The sequence below is a fragment of the Conger conger genome, chromosome 4 (assembly GCF_963514075.1).
Source record: "Conger conger chromosome 4, fConCon1.1, whole genome shotgun sequence".
NCBI lineage: Eukaryota > Metazoa > Chordata > Actinopteri > Anguilliformes > Congridae > Conger > Conger conger.
The window spans coordinates 71906427-71929013 of NC_083763.1; the positions used below are offsets into that span (position 1 = coordinate 71906427).

Genomic DNA, 22587 nt, shown 5'->3' on the forward strand with positions numbered 1-22587 from the left:
CACCAATGCATTATAATGAATGCATCATTGGACAGGTTGTTATGATGTCCTTGTGTGAAAATAAAATGGTTGATTGTCAACACCAAGTGAAAAAAATATCATATAATTGTTTTTATGTTTTTTGTTACTTAAGAGCAACGGAAATCTTTCACTGGAGTTGATTTTGAAGTGTTTCTTGGATATTTCATGAGATCATTGACTTTCAAAAATGATATGATGGCATCATAAAACGTAACTCTTTCGTGACATTGCTGCCCAAAAAACCCAAAAACAATGATATTTGAGAAGAACATAGTACATGCCATCACAGGTGGTTTTAAATGCAACACTTTCAGAGGGAGCGCACACACACCGTGTGTGTAAAATAAAGATGCAAATTGTGGTTAAACAACTCAAAAGGGGAATATATATAAAAATATGTTCTCATTTCACAGTGTGCCACGTTAAATTCTGATATTTACTGGCTGTCTCGCTGACTCTGAGATATGATGAACAATCTCACCTGTAGATTTTTCAGGACGACTGAGCTGTACAGGACCTCATCTGCAGGGTTTTCAGATGGCTGGGACAGTAAAGGGGAACATGTTTCCTTGACTGACCACGGTTAGGGGGTCGGCTCAATTTAATTCAGTCAATTCAAGTACATAATGTGAAAAATGCCCCATTGAGGATTATTCCATGAATCGATACATAAACCATTTAATCCCAAAAAAATTTTTATGAATTAATTTAATGTCATTTCATTGCCTGACTGAACAGAAAGTGGAACTGACCCCAACCCTGTCCATGCTACCAGAGCAGAGGAGAGCACACTAAATAAACTCTGGACCATTTTCCCTCAAAATGAATGCTTGTTTTTCAGAGCAGGATAAAATTTTAGCATTTAGCGCCTGTGAGTTCCTCTCCACTATCATAGCCCATTGCTGCTCAGTGACCTGTTTTGAGTTTACATTACGTCACATGAATATCATTTACAGACGCTGTTTTCCAGAGTGGCGAATCGTGGAGAATATCAGTTACTCTCAGGAATACAGAAAAGTGGTATCACCACATACGCACAAAGGCGCATTTATCATCTCTTATAATCAAGTGTAATATTTGCCAATCAACCTACTTGTATTGTAACAAAATAAAGTATGATTTCTAAGAAATACAGGATCTCTAAGAGGATGGGATGAGACTGAATATTAACAATACGATTCTCTGCAAAGGCACTTTATAAATGTGTGAGAAATCCCAGAGTGCTGCTGCTGGACATCTCCAACCAGAAACTGAGTGTGGCTGAAAGTATTCAACTTTCTGAATGTAGTTTAGTTTGATAAGTGCAGCATTTCTGTATGTATGAATAAAGAACTATCACACTTTACTGTAGCAGTCATTTCTTCTCCACGACCACACCCCCACAATATCTGTATGTCCATCTCCATTCTGCAGTTCTGTGTTTTGCGGATAAGCTCAAATTTTGATTGACGTTTGATTGATATTGACTGACACTGACTGTCAATGACTGACATTGACTGACACTCAGTGACACTCACTGTCACTGACTGACATTGACTGACATTGACTGACACTGACTGACATTGACCACACTCACTGACACTCACTGACATTGACCTTCAGCCTTCTCGGCAGAGTGCAGAGTGTAAAATGGCCGTACCGTCAGCTCGTTGCTCCGGTCCTCTCTTGCTCCTGTGTGAGGCTGGACTCCCTCTGTAAGGAGACACAGGATGAGCTGTGATAAGAGAGTGTGATCATGACAGAGCTGAGAGCCCCCCTATGAGACCCTGTGCTCAGTGTACTGCACTTCACTAATGCTGTGCTGACTGCTCCTACATACAGCACCCACACTATTCTTTCACACTCAGCATACTTCATGTGGATACTCACTGTGTCTCTTACACAGCTTCCAGGTAACCGTGGCAACAGCTGCCACCAGCAACAGCATCCCTAGTGCCATCAGGATGATTGTGAGATCTGAAGGACTGAACAGCAGCAACAGGGTGTGTGAAATCTTCTGCCCATTTGAAATGCCCAAATGACACAGGAGTCTCTCTGAGTACTGCAGCCTTCTCCATCAGTTCAGAAGAGCACAGATAAGCACAAACATGCACAGAGAGAACTGTTGGACTCCAGAAACAGGGAGTGGAGTAAAAGGAAATGGAAGCACTAGGGGTCATGTGGGACACGAAGTACATGCAGCGTGTACCAGAGAGATGTGTGTCACCACAAGGGGTCAAAAGAGCCATTTTTGGCGAAAAGAATCCGCAAACCATATTTGAGCCTTATAATGAAGGTAACACAGCCTATCAAGCCCAAATTAGCCTATCAACATTACTAATAGGAGTAAATGAGCATTCATTAAAATGTTTTACCATACGTGACTACTACATGTGACTGCAGTGGGGTATTTCTGATTATTTGGCTCTTTAACTTTGCGTTTCCATCGCAATAATACCATGTTTTGTTTCGCCTTTCTGCAGTATTAACTCAATTATTTCTTCCTACGGCCCATCACCGTTCATATACCTGCATAGCAGCGCTGTCTGCTCAATATAGCAATTGAGTATGTTGGAGCTGAAATGATGTCCTAAATTTTCTGATTGACGATGTTTGTTGAAAATTCCATGGCATATCGAGAGGTATATCTTTAATTTTCGAACTATCTTTTGTTTTGAAGTCTGAGAAAAGGCGCGAAGCGGAGTGCCTTTACACCACCTAGCTGTGCCAATATCCACGATTGGTATATTGATATCGATATTTGTTCCACAGGCTCGAGTTCCATAACGCTTTTATACAACGGTTACCACATTTATCTTTCAAAATTTCACAAAAGAAAGACAAGACAAACTTTATTGTATTTTTAATGGAACTATGTTTTATGGTAAAAATGTATTATTCTGCTCAACAGTAGTTAATTGGTTGCTAAACAACGGTATTGTGAACTGGCTGGCAATAATGTATCCCCACTCCACTATCGAGGCAACGGTACTAACGTTAGTAGGAATAATATATACCCACTGCACTAACCTTAGCTAAGCAACGCTATTGCAATAAGGTATCCCCACTGCAATAACGTTAGCTGGCGAGCTAGTTTACGTTACATCAGACGACACTGACACACAATTGATGAGTTTTTGTTGTGGACGTTTATCGGGACACTGCCGGATAACGTGCAGGAATTGAAATAACTGTGTTTCAATTCCTGTTTCATCGTCATCGGCATTCGGCAGACGCTCTTATCCGGAGCGACGTACAGTTCATTGGACTTCATTGGAGCAGGAGACAATCCGCCCCTGGAGCAATGCAGGGTTAAGAGCCTTGCTCAAGGGCCCAACGGCTGTGCGGATCTTATTGTGGCTACACCGGGATTAGAACCACCGATCTTGCGTGTCCCAGTCATTTACCTCAGCCACTACGCTACAGGCCGCGCTAAGTTTATTTATTGGTTCCTGCTCTTTTCGAAATCATAGGACACTTTAAACTCACTAATTTTTACTTTACTTTGGTAGGGTACTAGAGGCGTGATGGTGATAATGTTTACAAAGTAGATAACCGTAATCTACAAACACTGAGTAATTTTAAACTTTCCATTTAGCAGTGCGTAGGCTATATCGTGGATATTGGCACGGCTGGAACGCAAACTGACCAATAGAGACAATGGACCGATCCGTTGTATATCTCCTGAGCTGCCACAGAACTAGCAGCAGCAGTGGTGTTTGGAGGAGGAGGCCTCACTGACTTTGAGACAGGGGGGATTTTGAGACACATTTGTAAGGAAAAGTACCAACTTAAATAAAAAACTAGACTACTATGTTACTAATGTTAATGCTTTTGTTTTTATACTGAACTTCTTGATTTAAAAAGAAACAGATTTGAATATTTTACTGGCTCTTCCATGAATACTAAAAATACTACTACTTTTATTGTAATTGGTTGTTGCTGGAACAGGTGAGAGAGGTGTTGAGACTGTTGAATGATTTGAGGTTGAAGGCTTGGAGGATGTTGCTGCTGTGGTTGCTGTGGTAACCAGAAGAGATTTGCTTCGTGCTGCAGATGCTGAAGAATGGGGTGCTATGAAGAGTGGAGGAAAAAATGATGTTAATTAATAAAGTTAATTATTTTTCATGAATATTTTATGGGGTTATGTATAGTGTTATTGTATCTGTGTGTGTGTGTGTGTGTGTGTGTGTGTATGTGCCTGTGTGAATGCAAATGTTTGTGCTTGTGTGTGTTTGTGTGAATGTGTGTGTGTGTGTTCGAATGGGTGCATGAGAGTTGTGACACTGTTCATGTGAAAGAACAGAACTCAGCACTGGTGTGCATCTGGCAGTCAGTGAGAGAGCACTAGCTAGCACCAAAGGGTTTCACAACATGACATTTAGAACACTCTGTTTCTCTCAACCCTCACTGCCAGCAAGTAACAAAGTAAAGTAAAGATCATTGAAAATCTGAGGATAGAATGCATTCTTATACAGGCTTGTTTTGAGTTCCTTACGTGTGGTGACTGTGGTAGTTGTAGTTTTCTGAGTGACAGTGAGGTGAACAGGGATCTGTAGTTCTCCAGCAGCACACCAATACCAGCCTGCGTCCTCCATGTTCAGCTCCCTCACCGTCACAGTGAAGACCTTTTTAGAGCGGTCATCTTTCATCTCTGATCTTCCAGATTCACCAGAATTCACTTCCACACAGGAGCCCTTTATCCTGCACCACTTCTTCATGCTGCTCGGTTCATTATAGTGACACGGCACACTGACATGACCCCCTTCCACCTCCTGCTGCTTAACCCAGAGTCCAGGAGTGTCTGACCGCCACAGAATAAAGACAAAACATTCTTTGATACACAAACCCTACAAATCACTTGTAGACCAAGGTAAATAACTGTCGTATTGATACTGTCTTGCATACAGACTGGGAGTGGTATAGCAAAATAATACAATTATTATGCTGGAGTCCAAATACACCAATAGTTCTGCAGTGAAACAATGACTTACCTGGACTTTTACTTGTGGAAGAATTCAATACTGCTAGCATAAGGGGTAGGATCACTCATTTACCCACAATGCAGCAGTCTGCAGTAGAAAGTTCTGTGCAGCCTGTGATTGGATAACACTGGAATAGTGAAGATGCCGTTATTAAGAGGAAGCAGGTCTCACTGAGTGCAGTGTGTGCTGCAGCCATCTTACCTGCAGTGACTGACAGGTGCAGATGTGCTCCCTTATCTCCAGCGCCCTGGATCTCTACAGCACACCAGTAATATCCAGAGTCCATCATCTGAAGCTTTCTCATGGTAACAGTGAACACATGATGGGTGCGGTCATCAGTGATTGATGTTTTACGTTTAACATTTGGAGAGTCACTGCGTGCTATTGTCGAGGACCCGGCCCTAGGCCCCCCTGATGAGAGATTGACGGGGGATGGGTTAGAAAGGAATGCATTGTTAACCCCTCGCACACGCCATCGAGGTGGTAGTAAGAACGCCCGTAAGAAGAAAAATATGTGGTTCAGAGAATGAGCAGCCATACTTGTCAGTAGAGGAGTCTGAAGTCGGGGGACTTAGATTTAGGGTTTTAAGGAGCAAGGTTAAAGTTCTGACTGAGAATACCCCAACCCTACAGGGGAGGGGCACAATGCCTGGCTAAAGAAAAACAAAAATAAGGAAAACGAAAGGGATGTCAATACCGAAAGAAAATTAATGATTAATGGCGGATGATTTACACTCAGCTATTGGCTGGATGTCCTTTGTAGATCCCTTAAGGCGCCACAAAAAGGGGCACCTGAAGAGGGTGTTGAGATGGTGGCAGGCTTTAACGTCTGGCTTGCATGAGATCAAAGTTTGGAGGAAGTCAAGGAGAGATTATGAAACTGACACAGACACCAGTGATGAATAGGTTCATTAAAAACAACATAAGGGCTAGTGTTTTTCCACTCGTATATTAAGATGGTGGAAATTCCCAAACCAGAGGGGCCCATGAAATAAAATATTGGGGACATTTCTTTTGAGGTTTGAGAAAATGACAATTGGAAAAACAGAAATAATTAATATGATCATTAAAAAACAGGTTATATAAGCGATAAATGTCTTCCCGCTTGACATATTGGGGGCATTTCTTATCAAAAAAGGTACACTTTTGTATGCAAAAAAGATATATAAGGAATAAGCTTTTAGACCTTAGAGCAGGATCCCAGAATTTGGCTTCAGAAGATATCTACGAGCTGGTGAAGAGAGAGCAACACAAGACAGCTGTAGTCAAGCTGGAGTGGCGCGCTCCCTCTGCGCGCCACTCCAGGATATGGATATGGAGAGAGGAGTGACGTACGCGGTGCGGACTCAGCCCAAGAGTTGTGACAGCAGGACTGATGTCGAAGAGGTGTTCACGCGCATCCCTCATCATACAGAAAAGCTGGTGAAAGAGTTAAAGGGCTTTTACAACAAGCTTGGAGCCGTGAACTGCACCTGGAGGCCAACAGACGGGACGCGGGGTTCCTCCACGCTACAGAACACCTTCCTGCTGGACCCACGCAAGAACCTGAAGCCTCCCCCCCCTAACCTCAGTGTCAGTGAGGAGAGGCATATGCTGCGGCTGCACTGCAAAACCCCCGACGTGTTCGAAGAAATACCAGTGCACATCCCAGACAACAGGCAGGAGAAGTACGAAGTGCAAAGTCACGTCTTTCGAAAGTCTGGGTCCTGATCCTGCCCCAGATTCCCAAACCAATGCAGCTGTTCAAAGAGCTCATCAACAGCAAGGAGGAGGGATCAAATCCCGCAGAAAACGAGATGGCTATATTTAGGGCATGAGTGGTAATTATAATCTATATTACTTGTAGAAGTAGGAAAAGTAATACATAGAAGTAATACATTATAAGTTTCCTTTTATTTTTATGTCTTTAATTTTTTAGAAAGATACTATATACGATATAAATAAGTAGTAGACTTTAGGGGTGTTCGTATCCATTGTATTAATGGAAGTTCAGTAGCTTTTATCTCCGTGAAGGGGGAGCCATAAGATAAGGTAAAGGCCAAAGAGGAGGATGGATATTGGAGGGGTGTACCTTGATTTTTAAACATCGTGGTGGAAAGGTAATTTAGAAAGAGCTAAGAGGGGTATATGTAACTTGCATGTGATTAGCAAACTGCAAAAGATGATATGTACACTGTAATCTGTATAACTCTATTCTTTTGATTGATTATAATAAAGTATATCTTACTATAATCATATGTGATAAAGAGTCTTTAGAGGAATACATTGAATACAGGACATCGATTACCAGATTTGCATCACACCCTTCACTTCGAGACTGGGCTGGAAGTTCAGTAGAACTTACCAGGGCTCCAGGACGTTCGGAGTACTTGAGTTCGTCCCCGAGACACCTCCTCGTGGGGTACTGCTCGTGGGAACGTGAGGTCTGAGCTCGGCAAGGGGTCCGTGGCTCACGACACTATATTATGGCAATTTTGCAATTTCAGCCCCTGACACCAGTATTTCTCATGATTGTCATATTCTCTATCATAGAGACATGGGATGGTGACAGATCTTCCTCTCTGTACAACTACTTCACTCACTGTGTACACACCGTCAGCATCTGCAGAGAGAAACACACTCATCATCAGTGTGGGTGTATTTTACAGAACACAGTGTGGTGGAGTCAGGGCAGTAGGGCAGCTGACTCTCAGGCTAAGGGTGAACCCTCCTGTGTGTTTGGGGGTTCAATCCTCTGCACCCAACCATCTCCATCTGTTCCCCTCTTCTCTCTCCTGTTTGAATAAATGATAAATGTCTGCATTTATGTAGCACCTTTATCCAAAGCGCTGTAACATTGATGCTTCTCACTCACCCATTCATACACACACACACCAACGGCGATTGGCTGCCACACAAGGCACAAAACAGCTGGTAAGGAGCATTTAGGGGTTGCTTGTCTTGCTCAGCAACACCTTGATACACCCAGGGTGGAATCGAAAAGGCAACCCTCCGCCTGCCAAACGACTGCTCTTACCACCTGAGCCAATGTCGCCACAATAAAGTGCACAGGGCAACATCACTAATACTCTAATTCATTCTAATGCACTGTAACAAAAGGTGTAACCAACACACTGCATCTCGGTCAAATATGGTCTACCACACCAATGGATTATAATAAAGGTATCATTGGACTTTAATGATGATTGGATTTTATGATGTTCTTGTGTGGAATTAAAGTGTTTGATTGTGAAAACCAAGGCTTTCCAGGAGAATACAATACAATATTTTTTTTTACATAAGAAATATCTTTCACTGGAGTTAATTTTGAAATGTTTCTTGGATACCTCCTTAAAAGCAAAAGTGTGTGAGGGGTTAACTCCAGAAAATACTGTGTACATATGAGCACAAACACAGAATTCTTCCCACTCTTTCAATTGTCTTTTTCAGTTTTTATTTTAGCAGAGCTACAAACAGCATTGTTTCCTGTGGTTAATCCCCTCTGCTCACCACAGTGAAGGACATTGTACTGTCGGGACATTTTAATGTGGGGTTGAAGCCATTTCTGTGAAAGCATTCACACTTACAGAACAAGATCATATCTACTTCTAAGTAAAACTCAGAGCTATAATTTAATGTAATGTCCTCCCTTGTCCAATTGCAAAATGCATAAACTTAAATAAACATTTTTTATCTCTTAAACAAAAAAGGTGAGAAATAAAGGCGTAAGAAAATGTTCAAGAAAAAAAGAAAAGAAACTGATTAATGACACACATGCAAAGCATCTTTTTTAACTTGACTAATCTTTTTTTAAAGTGCATGAATTCAAAGTATGTAGCCATAGTCTATTTTTATTTGCGTTTATTAGTTCTATCTTTGCCCTGCGATGGACTGGCGACCTGTCCAGAGTGTATTCCTGCCTTTCGCCCAGTGTATGTTGGGATAGGCTCCAGCCCCCCTGCGACCCTGTTCAGGATGAGTGGGTTCAGATAATGGATGGAGGGATGGATGGATGGATGGATGGCTAGTTCTATTCTCATTATATATGCACTCAGTGAGCACTTTATTAGGTATTTATTCCACTAATTATTTTAATTATAGGTCTTCTGCTGTAGCCTAGCCTATCATTAACAAGGCGTTTCTGTCTGCAGAACTGCTGCTCACAGGATATTTTTTGTTTTTTTGCGCCATATTCTGAAAACTCTCGACACTGTTGTGCATGAAAAACCCAGGAGATAGTCGAACCACTCTGTCTGGCACCAACATTTCTTCCTCATTCTGACATTTTCTTTGAAAAACAGCTGAACCTTGACAACAGATGCATCTAGTTGCTGCCACATGAGATTGGCTAATTTAATATTTGCATTAACAAGCTGGTGTACAGGTCTACCTAATAAAGTGCTCACTGAGTGCATTCTAATCACATTAGTCCTATTATGTATAATGTAATCTAAATGCTTCAGTATTACTCATTCATTCAAGTTTATGGCACAGACAGTCTCTCTGCTACAATGCTCCAGAGTTCAGTATACAGTGTGAGAAACGAGTCCTACCTGGCAGCACAGTGAGGAAGAGGATGGAGAGGAAGAGTATCAGAGTGAGAGCCATATGTGCCTGATGGGTGTGTGTGTCTGTTAGAGACTCCAGCTCCCTTTAGCATGAGTCTCACTTCCTGTTCCTCTCAGTCCCCACCTCTTTGGTCCCTCGTTCTCTGTAGTCTGGGCTCTCTCAGTGACCAGAGAAGGATAACTATCATTACCATTTACTAAATATTTATGAATTATACTGTAAACTAACAGGATTCATACAGTTACATACGATTTATACAGATTTTCCACACATCAAATTGCTTTTCATTGGTAATGTTGTTGTTTTCAATAATATTTTTTGAAAGTGTACAGGTAATTTGTAATTGTAATTACAATTTGTTAGCGCTACTGGGAGATTGTGTTTGGAATGCTTTGGGTTTATTTTAATCGCCAAGGAAAAATGTGTTCTAATCTGTCCAACAGAGGGCGATAGTTCCTTTGGAAGTTAGGAAAATGATGGTGTCTTTTTTTGTCCAGTTGAGAAAAAAGAGTCAAATATTTGTAATGGGGTGACTAGCTGTATTTGATGCTCTGAAATAGGAATCCTCAGGTTCCACACGTTGCTGAACATCCAGGCCTCTTCCTTCGGGCTTGTGGACAAAATTCCTGTTGGGACGTAGTCTTTCGTCACGTTGCTGCCCCCTACTGAACAGACAGGGAACATTCATGCAAAGGTATCAAGATCAGTGGGGCTCTAATACGAGCACGCTTGAGCACAACTAAAAAAGGTGCAATAAAAACAGGAATAGGAATGTTTGTAGATATATGAGGGACTAAAAATAAATGCAAGTTCCACAAGTCTTAGGACAAGGCTTTCATATGCATCCCATAACATTTTTGGTGTTGATATTTCATGATCAATGAAACATATTTCGTATATAAATCAACAGTAATTCCAGCAAAACGTACCTGTGTTTTCTGCCCGGCAACTGAGCTGTAAATCACATCACTATCTGCTGCAGAACGGTGAGACGAGTGTGTGGTCTGTACAGAACAGGACATGCACACACAATATTTCAGTCACTCAAAAAAATAACATTACAGAGAGTTACGCAAACATTTCCCATTACATATTCTCTGGGCGAACTGCAGTGCGATTAGCTGGAGGTTAATCCTCAATACCACAAAAATGCATAAAAACTCAAACAGCTAATCGTTAACAGATTTGGATAGCAGTTCCTGAGTTCTGTGAAGGTTTAGACTGCAGCTACAAAACACTGCAATTGATCCTGTGTTTTGTGTGTGTAAAAAGAAGATGCAAATTGTGGTTAAACAACTCAAAAGGGGAATATATATATTAATATATATATATATATATATATATATATATATATATTAATATAATTAATATATAATATATTAATATTAATATATATTAATATGTTCTCATTTGACTTTAAATTCTTATATTTACTGGCTGTGCAGCAGACTCTGAGATATGATGAACAATCTCACCTGTAGATTTTTCAGGATGACTGAGCTGTACAGGACCTCATCTGCAGGGTTTTCAGACGGCTGGGACAGTAAAGGGGAACATGTTTCTGTTACTGACCACGGTTAGGGGGTCGACTCAATTTAATTCAGTCAGTTCAGTCAATTCAAGTTCATTATGTGAAAAATGCCCCATTGAGGATTATCCCATGAATCAATATATAAACCATTTAAATAAAAGAAATGTTTAATGAATGAATTTAATGTAATTTCATTGCCTGACTGAACAGAAAGTGGAACTGACCCCAACCCTGTCCATGCTACCAGAGCAGAGGAGATCACACTAAATAAACTCACAATTAAAAATTCTGGACCATTTTCCCTCAAAATGAATGCTTGTTTTCAAAGCTGTTTGAGAGCAGGATAATATTTCAGAAATTAACGCCTGTGAGTTCATCTCCACGATCATAGCCCATTGCTGCTCAGTGACTTCCTGTTTTGAGTTTAAATTATGTCACATGACAATCATTTACAGACGCTCTTTTCCAGAGTGGTGAACAGTGGAGAATATCAGTTACTCTCAGGAATACAGAAAAGTGGTATCACCACAGAGGCACAAAGGCGCATTTATCATCTCTTATAATCAAGTGTAATATTTGCCAATCAACCTATTTGTGTTGTAACAAAATAAAGTATGATTTCTAAGTAATACAGGATTTCTAAGAGGATGGGATGAGACTGAATATTAACAATACGATTCTCTGCAAAGTCACTTTATAAATGTGTGAGAGTGCTGCTGCTGGACATCTCCAACCAGAAACTGAGTCTGGCTGAAAGTATTCAACTCAAGATTTTTCTGAATGTAGGTTAGTTTGGTAAATGCAATGTTTCTGTATATTCATTTCTTACACATGAATAAAGTACGATCACACTTTACTGTAGCAGTCATTTCTTCTACACCCCCACACCCCCACAATCACTGTATGTCCTTCTCCATTCTGCAGTTCTGTGTTTTGCGGATCAGCTCAAATTTTGATTGAAGTTTGATTGACATTGATTGACTTTGGCTGACATTGATTGACATGGACTGGCACTGACTGACAATGACCGACATTGACTGACATTGACCACACTCACTGACACTCACTGACATTGACCACACTGACTGACACTCACTGACACTGACTGACATTGACTGACACTGACTGACATTGACCACACTGACTGACACTCACTGACATTGACCCTCAGCCTTCTCGGCAGAGTGCAGAGTGTAAAATGGCCGTACCGTCAGCTCGTTGCTCCGGTCCTCTCTTACTCCTGTGTGAGGCTGGACTCCCTCTGTAATGAGACACAGGATGAGCTGTGATAAGAGAGTGTGATCATGACAGAGCTGAGAGCCCCCCTATGAGACCCCTACTGCCTGTCAAACTCCTGTGCTCAGTGTACTGCACTTCACTAATGCTGTGCTGACTGCACCTACATACAGCACCCACACGATTCTTTTACACTCAGCATACTTCATGTGGATACTCACTGTGTCTCTTACACAGCTTCCAGGTAACCGTGGCAACAGCTGCCACCAGCATAAGCATCCCTTGTGCCATCAGTATGATTGTGAGATCTGAAAGACTGAACAGCAGCAACAGGGTGTGTGAAATTTTCTGCCCATTTGAAATGCCCAAATGACACAGGAGTCTCTCTCAGTACTGCAGCCTTCTCCATCAGTTCAGAAGAGCACAGACAAGCACAAACATGCACAGAGAGAACTGCTGGACTCCAGAAACAGGGAGTGGAGAAAAAGGAAATGGAAGCACTAGGGGTCATGTGGGACACCAAGTACATGCAGCGTGGACCATATCCCAGCATGCACTGGGCCATGTGCTGCTGATAAGTGCTGGAGAGGCCTGGTTATCTGGACTTTAGTGAGCATGTCTGCAGGAGGAGGCCTCACTGACTTTGAGACGGGGGGGATTTTGAGACACATTTGTCAGGAAAAGTACCAACTTAAATATAAATACCTTACTTTGTTACTATTGTTAATCCTTTTGTTTTCATACTGAACTTCTTGATTTAAAAAGAGATTTGAATATTTTACTGGCTCTTCCATCATGAATACCACACCTTTTATTGTAATTGGTTGTTGCTGGAATAGGTGAGAGAGGTGTTGAGACTGTTGAATACTTTGAGGTTGAAGGCTTGGAGGATGTTGCTGCTGTGGTTGCTGTGGTAACCAGAAGAGATTTGTTTCGTGCTGCAGATGCTGAAGAATGGGGTGCTATGAAGAGTGGAGGAAAAAATAAAAAAAAGTTAATCATATTTTATGAATATTTTATGGTGTTATGTATAGTGTTATTGTATCTATGTGTGTGTGTGTGTGTGTGCCTGTGTGAATGCAAATGTTTGTGCTTGTGTGTGTATGTGTGTGTGCGAATGGGGGCATGAGTACGTGTTCATGTGAAAGAACAGAACTCAGCACTGGTGTGCACCTGGCAGTCTGTGAGAGAGCACTAGCTAGCACCAAAGGGTTTCACAACATGACATTTAGAACACTCTGTTTCTCTCAACCCTCACTGCCAGAAAGTAACAGAAAATATCATTGAGGATAAAATGCATTCTTATAATGGCTCGTTTTGAGTTCCTTACGTGTGGTGACTGTGGTAGTTGTAGTGAGTTGAACAGGGATCTGTAGTTCTCCAGCAGCACACCAATACCAGCCTGTGTCCTCCATGTTCAGCTCCCTCACCGTCACAGTGAAGACCTTTTTAGAGCGGTCATCTTTCATCTCTGATCTTCCAGATTTACCAGAATTCACTTCCACACAGGAGCCCTCTATCCTGCACCACTTCTTCATGCTTCTTGAGTTACTATAGTGACATGGCACACTGACATGGCCCCCTTCCACACCGGCCAACTCCTGCTGCTCAACCCAGAGTCCAGGAGGCCCTGAACACCACAGAATGAACACAAAACACATTCATTGATACACAAACTCTACAAGTCACTTACAGATCAAAGCAAATAACTGTCATATTGATACTGTCTTGGATACAGACTGGGAGTGGTGCAGCAAAATAATGCAATTAAAGCACCACCCTGCGAGAGGTGCAGAGTCCGGATACACCAATAGTTCTGCAGTGAAGCAATGACATGCCTGGACTTTTACATGTTCTGGAAGAATTCAATACTGTTAGCATAAGAGGTAAGATCACTCATTTACCCACAATGCAGCAGTCTGCAGTAAAAGGTTCTGTGCAGCGTATTATTGCATTACACTGGAATAGTGAAGATGCCGTTATTAAGAGGAAGCAGGTCTCACTGAGTGCAGTGTGTGCTGCAGCCGTCTTACCTGCAGTGACTGATAGGTCCAGATATGCTCCCTTATCTAGAGCAAGCCAGATGTTTACAGCACACCAGTAATATCCAGAATCCTCCATCTTAAGCTTTCTCATGGTAACAGTGAACACATGATGGGTGGGGTCATCAGTGATTGATGTTTCACCTTTAACTGTTGGAGAGTCAGTGCGTACTACAGATTCACAAGTAATCCAGTATGACCCATGACACCAGTATTTCACGTGATAGTCATATTCTCTATCATAGAGACATGGGATGGTGACAGATTTTCCACTCTGTACAGCGACTTTACTCACTGTGTACACACCGTCAGCATCTGCAGAGAGAAACACACATCATCAGTGTGGGTGTATTTTACAGAGCACAGTGTGGTGCAGTCTGCAGGGCAGCTGACTCTCAGGCTAAGTGTCAACCCTCCTGTGTGTTTAGGGTTCAATCTTCTGCACCCAACCATTTTGATCTCTTCCCTTCTTCTCTCTCCTGTTTGAATAAATGCTAAATGTCTGAATTCATATAGCACCTTCATTCACCCATTTTCACCCACTCACCCACTCATACACACACTCACACACCAATGGCGATTGGCTGCCATTCACGGTACCAAGGGGATTTGTCTTGCTCAGGGACACTTTGCTCTAACCGCCTGAGCCAATGCCGTCACAATAATATACACAGGGAAAAATCACTAATACTCTAATTCATTCTAATAGATCATAACAAAAGACATAACCAACACACTGCATGGAGGTAAAATATGGTCTAACACACCAATGCATTTTATGATGTCTTTGTATGAAATTAAAGTGTTTGATTGGCAAAACCAAGGCATTAAAAATGTTTCTCTATTTCCTGAGATCATGGACTTTTACAAACGCATTATACAATGAAAACAATGATGTTTGAGAAGAACATGCTCTCTGGATGGCAGTACCATCACAGGTGGAGACTTAAAAGCAACAATTTGTGAGGGGGAGCTCCAGAAAATACTGTGTACCAATGAGCACACAAAGATGTGCATTTCGTCCACTCTTTCAGTTCTCTTTATTTTAGCAGAGCTACAAACAGCATTATTTCCTGAGGTTAATACCCTCTGCTCACCACAGTGACAAACATTGTACTGTGGGAACATTTTAATGTTGGGTTGAAGCCATTTCTGTGGAAACATTTACACTTACAGAACAAAATAATATCAACTTCTCTTTTTAAAGATATTTTTTAGGCCTTTTTCAGCTTTATTGGACAGTATATAGATAGGAAGAATGGGGGCGAGAGAGGGGGAAAGACAAGCGACAAATTGTCAGACGGTCAGATTCGAACCGTTGACGTCGCGGCTCACAATGAGCATGCGGTCAGTGCTCTGCAGGCTGCGCCACCGAGACACCCCAACTTCTCTTTTAAGTAAAACTCAGAGCCATTCTAATCATGCACCATGTGAAGTGTGAAAAAGTCATATTGCAACTCTTTCCGCTTCTTGGGTTCAACATCACACACAAAGCTATGTTCACGCTTTAATTGTGTTTAGACATTTGTATTTGTACTTGTCAGCTCTAAATCCTTGTGCTGTCTTAAGGGTCAAAAATGACCCACCACTATGTTTAATAGCAGACAAAAAACCCAATTATGATCTTTTTTCAACTTTCATTTGATGACAAAGTTTGTGATGAGTGACAGGTTTTTTCTTCATGCAAAATAGAATTCAGTTCATTAAAAGTCAATTAAGCTGCTTTAAGGGTTCATGGGTTTTGTGAAGGCATTTTTGACCCTTAGGCCAAAGGGAGTATACACAATGTGAAGACTACACAAGGGTTAAAGTAGAACTGCTGCTCACAGGATATAAAAATAAAAAAATAAAAAATATATATATATCCTGTGAACAGCAGTTCTGCAGAAAGAAATGCCTTGTTAATCAGAGAGGTCTGAGGAGAAAGGCCTGACTGGTCAATACTGACAGGGAGGTGACAGTGATGTAAATAAGCGCGCATTACAACAGTGATACGCAGAAGAGCATCTCTGGACAGACAACGCATCAAACCTCTAAGTGGATAGGCTACAGCCGCAGATGACAACTCAGTCTAAAAAATAATCATCAATCAATACCTAATAAAGTGCTCACTGAGTGTATATATATTCAGAATAGAACTAATAAACTCAAATCGACCATCACTACATACTTAGAATTTATGCACTTCAACCCTTTTTTGTGGTGTGTGAAAATCCCAGGAGATAAGCAGTTTCTGAGATATTCTAACCACCCTGTCTGGCACTAACAACCATTCTCCGGTCAAAATTACTTTTCTTCACATTTCTTCCTCATTCTGACATTTTGTTTGAAAAACAGCCGAACATCTACAACAGCTGCATTTAGTAGCTGCCACATGATTGGCTGATTAAATATTTGCATTAAAAAGCTGGTGTACAGGTCTACCTAATAAAGTGCTCACTGAGTGTATTCTAATCACATTAGTCCTATTATGTATTATGTAAACTACATACTTCAGTATTACTCATTCATTCAAGTTCATGGCACAGAGTCTCTCTGCTACAATGCTCCAGAGTTCAGTATACAGTGTGAGAAATGAGTCCTACCTGGCAGCACAGAGGGGAAGAGGATGGAGAGGAAGAGTATCAGAGTGAGAGCCATATGTGCCTGATGGGTGTGTGTGTCTGTGAGAGACTCCAGCTCCCTTTAGCGTGAGTCTCACTTCCTGTTCATCTCAGTCCCCACCTCTTTGGTCCCTCGTACTCTGTAGTGTGTGCTCTCTCAGTGGCCAGAGCAGGATAACTATTATTATCATTTAATATTTATGTATTCCAGAGGTGGGCAAAGAGCACCATATCCATTTCTGGATTTCATACTAACTTCTGGCCTTAATTACATAATTAGCCTTTTACAACATCTGACATTTTAGCTGCAGTACATTTCTTGATGACTGGTCTTGTGTCCCCCATTTTACTGTCATCAAATCTTTGAGAGAACCAGTGTTGGTGCATTCAGCCAATTAGTTCATTTAGCCAGGGTAACTGGTGGAAACAAAAACCTGCATACACCTTGGCCCTCAAGGACCGGAATTGCCCACCCCTCTATTATACTGTAAACTGAAATGATTCATACAGTTAGATCATTAAATTGTTTTTCAGTGGTAATATTATTGTTCATTTTTAATTAGATATATTTGAATATATTTGAAAATTACCTATATGCTATAGGAAATTTGTAATTGTAATTGTCATTTGTTAGCGCTCCTGGGAAATTGTGTTTCGAATGCTCTGGGGGTTTTTAAATCACCGAGGAAAAATGTGATCGTTCTAATCTGTCCAGCAGAGGGCGATAGTTCTTGTTTTAGTTAGCAAAATTGTGGCGTCTTTTTTTGTCCAGAAATAAAAATCAGAGTCAAATATTTGTAATGTAGTGACTGGCTGTATTTGATGCTCTGAAATAGGAATCCTCAGGTTCCACACGTTGCTGAACATCCAGGCCTCTTCCTTTCGGCTTGTGGACAAAATTCCTGTTGGGACGGCACTCTTTCGTCACGTTGCTGCCCCCTACTGAACAGACAGGGAACATTCACGCAAAGGCATCAGGATAATTGGGGTTCCAATACGAGTACGCTTGAGCGCAACTAAAAAAGGTGCAATAAAAAACAGGAATAGGAATGTTTGTAAATATATGAGGGACTAAAAAGAAATGCCCACAAGTTCCACAAGTCGTAGCACATGGCTTTAATATGCATCCCATAACATTTTGGGTCTTGATATTTCATGATCAGTGAAACATATTTCTTATATAAACCAACTGTAAATCCAGCATAACGTACCTGTGTTTTCTGCCCGGCAACTGAGCTGTAAACCACATCACTACCTGCTGCAGAACGGTGAGACGAGTGTGTGGTCTGTACAGAACAGGACATGCACACACAATATTTCAGTCACTCAAAAAATAACATTACAGAGAGTTACGCAAACATTTCCCATTACATATTCTCTGGGTCAACTGCAGTGCGATTAGGTGGAGGTTAATCCTCAGTACCACAAAAATGCATTAAAACTCGAACAGCTAATCGTTAACAGATTTGGATAGCAGTTCCAGAGTTCTGTGAAGGTTTAGACTGCAGCTACAAAACACACTGCAATTGATCCTGTGTTTTGTGTGTCGAAAGTAAAGAGGCAAATAGTAGTCAATCAACTCAAAAGGGGAACATATATAAATATGTTCACATTTCACTGTGTGCCACTTTAAATTCTGATATTTACTGGCTGTGTAGCTGACTGAGATATGATGAACAATCTCACCTGTAGATTTTTCAGGATGACTGAGCTGTACAGAACCTCATCTGCAGGGTTTTCAGATGGCTGGGACAGTAAAGGGGAACATGTTTCTGTTACTGACCACGGTTAGGGGGTCGGCTCAATTTCATTCAGTCAATTCAAGTTCATGATGTGAAAAATGCCCCATGGAGGATTATCCCATGAATCGATACATAAACCCTTGAATCAAATCTTATCATATCATATGTACATGATGTAAGACAATTATATGTTTATGGATCAAGAATAAAAACAAATATCTTCACCATATTTAAGGCCATTAAAGTCATGGACTGTGCTGTGCAGAACAAACTACAAGTGGAGAGCAATCCCTGCCATAGTACACCAACATAATGCCATTTTACAGGCCTGTTTCAATTGGAGAAGAATAACATGAAGTGGCTGGATAAGTAACACATGCATCAGAGCTGGTGAGAATGTGATTTTGAACAAAGCAAGAGTGTGTATTATCATCTTTTAGACATTTATTACAATAAATGATGCTCTGAACTCAAACTAATATATTAAACAAACACAAGTAATTTATTTCTTGTTGCGATTAACGGTCGTTAGCTAGCTAACTAGGTAGCTAGTCACTAGTCTTCAATTTAGCCAGCAAACGCTAGCTAACGTCAGCTAGCTAGCTAGTTTGATGTTATTTAAAAATGATATTTGTCACCCTGACAAGAGCAAAATAAAGCTTAAAGGTTTAAAAATGTCACCATACAAGCTGTCCTTTTTTTTGCAGTACATTTTCCAGCAAAAACAGATTGACTGGCAAAACAGCCAATGACGTGCCAATGGGGTGGCCAATCATATACAAGAACATGTTATTCTGTGCAGTTTGGTTCCTGAATATCAGAGCTTCAGTGAAGCTTCAGTGAAGTTCTTGCACGGCAAACTCCATCTCGAAACCCTCCACTTATTCCACTGATACTTTAATTTCACACAGACCAGGAGTTCTATACTGCCAATATTTAATACCTTTAAACAGTGCGGGCTTTCAAAAAGAATCACTTAGCGCACTATATAAATAGGTGATCTGACTGACTAAATGCCATTGGGTGTTAATTTGGTAGTAATTAGCATCTTGTTTGGGATTATGGATGAACTAAATAATTTGCAGTCTTGCTCTTCAGCCAAATATCAACACCCTAAATGCTATGGGATACATATCTTAAAGCCCTGTGCTGCGACCTGCGGAACTTGCATTTCACATCCTCATATATTGGCAAACATTCCTATTCCTGTTGTTTATTGCACCTTTTTCTGGTTGCGCTGAAGCATGTTCGTATTAGAACCCCAATTATCTTGACATCTTTGCGTGAATGTTCCCTGTCTGTTCAGTAGGGGGCAGCAACGTGACGAAAGAGTACCGTCCCAACAAGGGAAGAGGCCTGGATGTTATATTACGGTTCAATGGCGCGGAACATGAAGATTTATATTTCAGAGGATCAAATACAGTCCCTAGACACCTTCAGTTTCCCTATTTGATTGCTTACTGCAGTCCTCTGCTGTACAGATTAGAAATGTTCAGATCTTTACATTGAAATAAACAAATAAAATAAAAAATGTATAGGTGACTGGCTCAAAAACACAAATACAAATACAAATAAAATCTTCTACTAAAGGAGGAATTACACTTTTCAGAGGACCTTGTATTTCTCACACACAAAAAAATGACAAACTTTCAAAACTAAATGCAAAGGCAAATTATAACAATTAACCATATTCTTTATATTGTTTGGAATTCCACAAATTCCAGAGCTGGGAAGATTCTGATGAGGCCCAGGTGATGACATCAGAGCGACACTACATCTATAAAAAGTGGAAAACACAATTTCATCATATAATTTCGATGACTATCCATGTACATACAAGAGTGCTTTAGTTTGTCTCCTGGTACACTTCTGCGCTTTTCTTTGCCATTACATAGGCATGCTGAATAATAAATAAATAAATAAATAAAAGAGTAAAAATAAGAAAATGCTAAATACAATGCATTTTGATAGGGGAATAGCTGTAGCACCTCAGAATTAAGTCTTTCAACCATCCAAAGCCCAGGCAGTCATTACAGCTATTTTGGCATGTGGGTTTGAAGCTAGCATGAAATTGAGACATCACATTTGACTGGAGAAACTGCTTATTGCTGCCATGGAAGTTAAGCCATTTTATCTCCAATATTGTGGCTGCTAAACATGAAATAGACTAGATAAGAATTTGTTGTCTTTTATCCCTCAATTTCTTTCTTTCTTAAAACACCCTATAGTTCACCCAGTAATGAAATGTCCCCTGTAAGCTGAAAGAGGAATATGTGGTCAAATTGATGGTGTTACAATGAATCCAGGGTGACAACCATCCCCAGTCTCCCATACTGTACATTGCAGGGCTCACCGTCATCATTTGGTTGCGTAACGTCCTGTGTCTTCTATTCTCTCTTGATTGCATTGCTCCTGACCCAAAAAAACAGAAGGCAGAAAAACATGGCTCAATAAAACCAATGACATGGGGTCACAAAAACCATGTGATTCAAGTAATGATGCTGAATTTCTGATTTTCACATCCACAGTTACTCTATCTCCTCTCTACCCTGACACAAATGCATTTTGTTCTATTTCCTTAGTTTTTCTTGTTAACAAGGATCACAGTCGTGAAAAAATGCCTTTTAGTATCTTTTAGGACACAAATATTCTCTAGAAATAAAATTTAGATTCTCAGTGGGCATGAGGCATTTTTAACAGAAGATTAAGGTAAGATCTGAAATGGAAACTGGACCACATTTCCGTTTGAAGGGCCTCAACAGAAGTGTGCAACTTGTGGTGAAAGCATTGGCCCTGCCCTCTGATACAGTTCTGAGAAGCTGTGCTGCTAGAAGCTCATGGAGTTATTTACTCTTAAACTCTTGCCTGACGATAACACTGATGAATAATAGAACGATCACATACAGACTCACTGCGGTTTTGCCAGATCTTCCAAAAGGCGACGGCGGTGCATATTAGGAACACCAAAACAAGCCCGGCGTGACGTAGCACCCACAGAGTCCTTCTCGGGCACGTCTGTGCACTACACAGAGAAGACTGCTTTGAGTGTCATTCAATGAGTGCACCACAAACAATGCTTTTGCGCAGTAGTGTCAAACTTGGGAACTTATTTCCAAATATGCAGCCAGCAAAAGCCTGGAATGAAGTGCGAAAGATGCTCTGAGATGCATCGCGGGCATGGACATAGACTGGCCTCACTCACTGAAAGGGGAAAAGCTCAGGGGAGAACACAATACTCACCCACAACACAGCTGGCTTCCTTGTTCCGGGGGACTGATCTTATTAAAGGCCCCTTCTGTTGTGGTGATCAGTGTGTTGTTCTTATGGGATTGAAAGGGAGACTTGATGGTATCTGTCAGCAAATACAAAGTCCAGACTGAAATTGAATATGCAACCTTTTGCCAAAGTTATACTTCTAATCAAAACATTTGGTTTCACACCTCAGTCCTAAAGCCCTTACAAAAGTGAGACTAGGCCAAGAGTGGCAGGGGAAACTTCCTAGGGTCACAGAGGAAGAACCCTTAGAAGGGACCAGGCTCAAGAGAGGGAGCCTATCTTCCTGTGGCTGCTCAGGGTAGGGATGCAGACTAGCTGACATGAATGTGAGAGATATTCACCATCCTATTGATGGGGAAATGTTTCACAAATTCATCAGCCACTATCTGAAACCCTTACATTTTATCATTTAAATCATCCGCTCGGTGTTATTGTGTTTGTATATTGTGTTATCATAAAGATTACAAAACTCCTAAACAATGGATCTACTGTTAGCTTAAATGTGTCACTCAAACTAATATTTTGTAAAAACACTGGGAGTACATGAAGACAATTCAGCTCTCTGTTCACATAGATCAAATATATAACAATTGAGGTACGAAAAAGGCTTTATAAATCAGATAA

At 40.9% G+C, this 22587-nt stretch overlaps 1 protein-coding gene across 1 annotated transcript in view; it reads right to left on the reverse strand.

The window, feature by feature from the left end:
• Positions 1-19581: 19581 nt before the first annotated feature.
• The window catches only part of LOC133126888 (polymeric immunoglobulin receptor-like), a 39704-nt gene continuing 36698 nt past the window's right edge, over positions 19582-22587 (reverse strand). Inside the window, exons 5-7 of the mRNA XM_061239351.1 lie at positions 21600-21709; positions 21041-21099; positions 19582-20464 (exon numbers count right to left, since the gene is read on the reverse strand). Of these exons, the coding sequence (XP_061095335.1) occupies positions 20459-20464; positions 21041-21099; positions 21600-21709 (175 nt within the window). The 3' untranslated portion in view covers positions 19582-20458. The remainder of the gene's footprint in view (positions 20465-21040; positions 21100-21599; positions 21710-22587) is intronic.